Source organism: Arachis hypogaea, chromosome 8, assembly GCF_003086295.3.
Source record: "Arachis hypogaea cultivar Tifrunner chromosome 8, arahy.Tifrunner.gnm2.J5K5, whole genome shotgun sequence".
In the NCBI taxonomy this organism is placed as follows: Eukaryota; Viridiplantae; Streptophyta; class Magnoliopsida; order Fabales; family Fabaceae; genus Arachis; species Arachis hypogaea.
The window spans coordinates 25802991-25806962 of NC_092043.1; the positions used below are offsets into that span (position 1 = coordinate 25802991).

Consider the following 3972-nt stretch of genomic DNA (forward strand, 5'->3'; position numbering starts at 1 on the left):
GACAAGGGGTTGACTATAAATTTAAAAAGTTGTGCCAAAACTATGCAAAATCTAATCTTGATTAATATTTAATTAACCAACTAACCCATCAAGGTCTTTTAGTTGATAAGAAATGACGATTTAGAGCATCAGAAAAATCTTAAAAGTGTTCTAGTTGAGGTTGGATTTGGATTCTTGTACTTTTTATTAAACAATTTGGCACTTGAATAGTAGTCTTGATGAGTTTCCAGGTGTTTTCATATGTTATATATACATATATATATATACACTTTTTAAGCACCCTATTGAGTTTTGAAAGATCAGAGTGTGAAAGGTTTCTATAACACTATTACTTATTAGTTTTGGAGAATATTGAGAAGGGAAAAAAGCTACATGGGTGTTTTCACATCACATGCAAACTCTGCAGATTAAAAAGGGTTTTTGAGTGTCTTATGGTTCATTTAAGCCACAAGCCAAGTATTTTCTCCAAAGAGAAAATTTTAGGCAGAGATTCTTGCAGGTTTTTGGGAACAGTTTAATAATTTTCCAGTAACTTTCGGTTTTCTCTCTCTCAGTTTCTTTCTGAGGTAAGTTACTTTCATGCACTAAACAACAGTCACAAATGTTCTTTCCTTGTAACCAACTTATTCTATGTAAAAAGGAAAGCCTTCAAATGTTTTTTTCTTTTTCCTAAGCCATTACTCCTTCTACCTAATGGTTCTAACATGATTGTATAGACATATCAAATTCTCTAATGGATATGAAAACATTGATTGGCAGATTAATCTTAAAAGAGATGGTTGTAGCCAATGCAATCAAAGGCCTAGTTTCTGTTTTAGTGATTATGGTGTTGATTTTACCACAAATTGCTGCTCAAGTTATTCCACCAGCTGATTCTCCATCAGGTAATATATGGTTTCTTTCAGATTTTCTTCTATACCTTTGTTGAAAGCTGTATTACTTGAAGGACTAATAATAATTAATGTTGCATATTCTCCATGTCTTTCAAAATTGGCTAAAAATGAGGAACATTATGTCTATATTTGTTGCAGATAATGCACCAGAACAGATTTGGCAGCTTGATAATACTGTTAGAGTGGATCCTTTAGATAATTTCAGAAAGTACAAAGGAGGATTTGACATCACCAACAAGCACTATTGGAGTGTATAAATCTTTCTCAACTCTAAGTTTCATAGACCAATGATATATATGAAATATTGTTAACACTTAATTAATGTTTTGTAGTCAGTGATCTTCACAGGAGTTTATGGATATGCAATTGGGATCCTCTTCCTTTTGTGTGGAACATTATATGGAGGTTATTTGTTAGTAACAACCAAGTTCTATGGCAAAAGTGAGAAACCAAAAAGGGTGAAGAATGTGTTTCCTTACAAGAGTTTTGATCTTTCAATTATCACTTTGGCTATATTGCTCACCATATTAGCCATGTAAGTTATTCATTCGTCCTCGGACATCGAGCCAACTCACTCTCCTTGACAAATTCCATGGCTTTCCACAATTCATGTATGCATGGATGTTTGATTTTGTAGAGTTGCAACTGGGCTTGTTCTTGCTGGGAGTGCAAGATTCCATTCTGAAGCAGAAAGTTCAGTTGGAATTATAATAAAGACAGCAAATGAGGCATCAGAAACAATAAACAACACAGCAGGAGCATTAAAAGACATGGAGAGTAACTTGATGGAAGACAATGTCAATAATGCTGTGGTTTCTGTGAGACTTGACTCAACAACTGAGAGGCTTGATGATGCATCTGCAAATATTGAAAAGGAAGCTAGCAAGAATAGGCTCCTTATCAACAAGGGCTTGAAACTTGTGTAAGAATTCATTCCTCTCTGTCTCTTATGAATAATGCAGTACATTGCAATAATAGTGGAATGCTTCTAATTGCAGATTTGTGATTACCATTGTGATTATGAGCTTCAACTTGGTTGCAGTGACAGTTTTGTCAGGTATGTCCCACTTGGTTTATAATAATTAGTCCTCCTATACAAGTTTTTGAATGGTGTGGAATGAATTCATCATTTCAAATCCTAAGAGACTACTTTGTAGCTCCTGCTTCAAGCAATTTTTGTATATGACACATGATTCTCATAAATGTTTGGATTTTTATGTGCAGTTTCCGGAGTACTGAGGTTGCGACGAGCACTTTACTTGTAAGCAAGCTGAACTGCATTTGCTTGGAAGCTTAATGCTATTTATCTGTCAAAAATCTAAATTTTGTGTTACCCTTTTGTTCTTCACAGGTTAATCACACTTTGCTGGTTGATGACAGTGATATGCTGGATATTCTTTGGGATCTATTTCTTCTTAGAAAAGTAAACTCCAATTCCAATCTGCATTACTCATTCTCAATAGTTCTCAACCTTAACTAACTAAAAAGTTCCACCATATTGCAGATTTTCTGGTGATGCTTGCACAGCACTTGACAACTTTCAAGAAAATCCATACAATAACAGCTTAAGTTCCATACTTCCTTGTGATGAATTGCTCTCAGCAAAATCAGTCCTGTCTGGTGTTAGTGCTGGAATCTATAACCTTGTAAATAAGGTATAATTTGCATCAATCAAATGTTGATTCAACACTAATAGTAATCCCTATGTAACTATTTTAGTATTGGTGTCACATGTTATGGTAATTGTGCAGGTGAATGAAAACATATCAGGCATGCAGGCAACATCATATCCAAATCTTGTTCATGTTTGCAACCCTTTCTCGGCGCCGCCGGAGTATCTATACCAGCCACAGAACTGCCCTGCCAACACCATAAGAATAGGAGACATTGCAAAGGTACTAAAGCCTTTTACATGCTCTGATGGAACATGTGGCAGTGAAAGTGGAAGCAGTTTCATAATAAGTGGAAGTGAATATGTGAGAGTTGAAGCATTCACAAGTTCAATTCAGGACTTACTAAATGTATATCCAAGCATGGAGAACTTGTTGGAATGCCAGATTGTGAAGGATGCATTCTCTGAAATTCTTGTCAAACACTGCAATCCATTGAAGAGATATGCAAAGATGGTGTGGTCTGGAATGGTTCTTGTTTCTGTGATCATGCTGGTTTTGGTTCTACTGTGGACTCTAAAGGCTCATGTTGAGCCACATTGTGCAACACAACCCAGTAACTTGGAATTAGGCTCCACTAAAGTTGTTAATAACAACTATAACAACAAAGTCGTATTCCACTAGGAAAAGTCGACTACATGAATTAAACGACTACAACTACGGTAAGACAATTTATACTTAGATTAGAAACAGAGAAAAGATATCAGAAAGCAAAATGTGCAAACAACTTCCAAATTGTACATACACTGATACACAGTTTTTTTAGTCCTCAAAGGTGTTTAGAATTTAGTTACCTTGGTGATATGAATTTTAGGTTACACTAAATTGTGACACATTTTTTGTAAAAATTTCATTTAGAATATATGATATAAATAAAAAAGAGGGAACCAACCCCATACTATATATACCTCAACACCATACAGATGTACCAAACTCATCAAATAATACTAGTTCAAGATTATTATAATCTCCTTTGCTTCAAGAAGTTGCAGTTTTTTCTATTAGTCTCAATGAAATTCAAATCAAATACTTTCATTTTTAACAAATTTTTATTATTTTCAAATCTTAGAGGATTACTTCACATATTAGTTCTTTTTAACACACATATGCACGAGTTTACTGTATAATTTATATTTATATTGCACAAATTTACACATAGATTGGCAAAAATAATATACAAATAAATTATTAGGGTACTTATAATTTATATTTTTATTTTTTGCCTATTTTTAATTTTTTTCTAAAGATACAATAAAAATAATAAAAAGAGTAAAATAACAGTTAGGTCTCTAAAAATTTCGAACTTTAACTAATTAGTTCTAAATAACAAAAAGTATCAATTTAGTCTTCGATGATAGTAAACGGTGGACACGTGATATCTTTTTATCAATTTATCGGTGCTTATAGGC

General features: G+C 33.6%; 1 protein-coding gene across 1 annotated transcript; it reads left to right on the top strand.

Annotated features, from left to right (window-relative positions):
* The first annotated feature begins 274 nt into the window (after window positions 1-274).
* Window positions 275-3545, top strand: LOC112706579 (uncharacterized). Its single transcript, XM_025757964.3, has 10 exons — window positions 275-566; window positions 760-884; window positions 1032-1144; window positions 1226-1428; window positions 1531-1815; window positions 1892-1950; window positions 2118-2154; window positions 2245-2316; window positions 2398-2548; window positions 2645-3545. The coding sequence occupies exons 2-10, from the start codon at window positions 776-778 to the stop codon at window positions 3185-3187; spliced, it is 1572 nt and encodes a 523-aa protein (XP_025613749.1). The 5' UTR covers window positions 275-566; window positions 760-775; the 3' UTR covers window positions 3188-3545.
* Window positions 3546-3972: the final 427 nt, after the last annotated feature.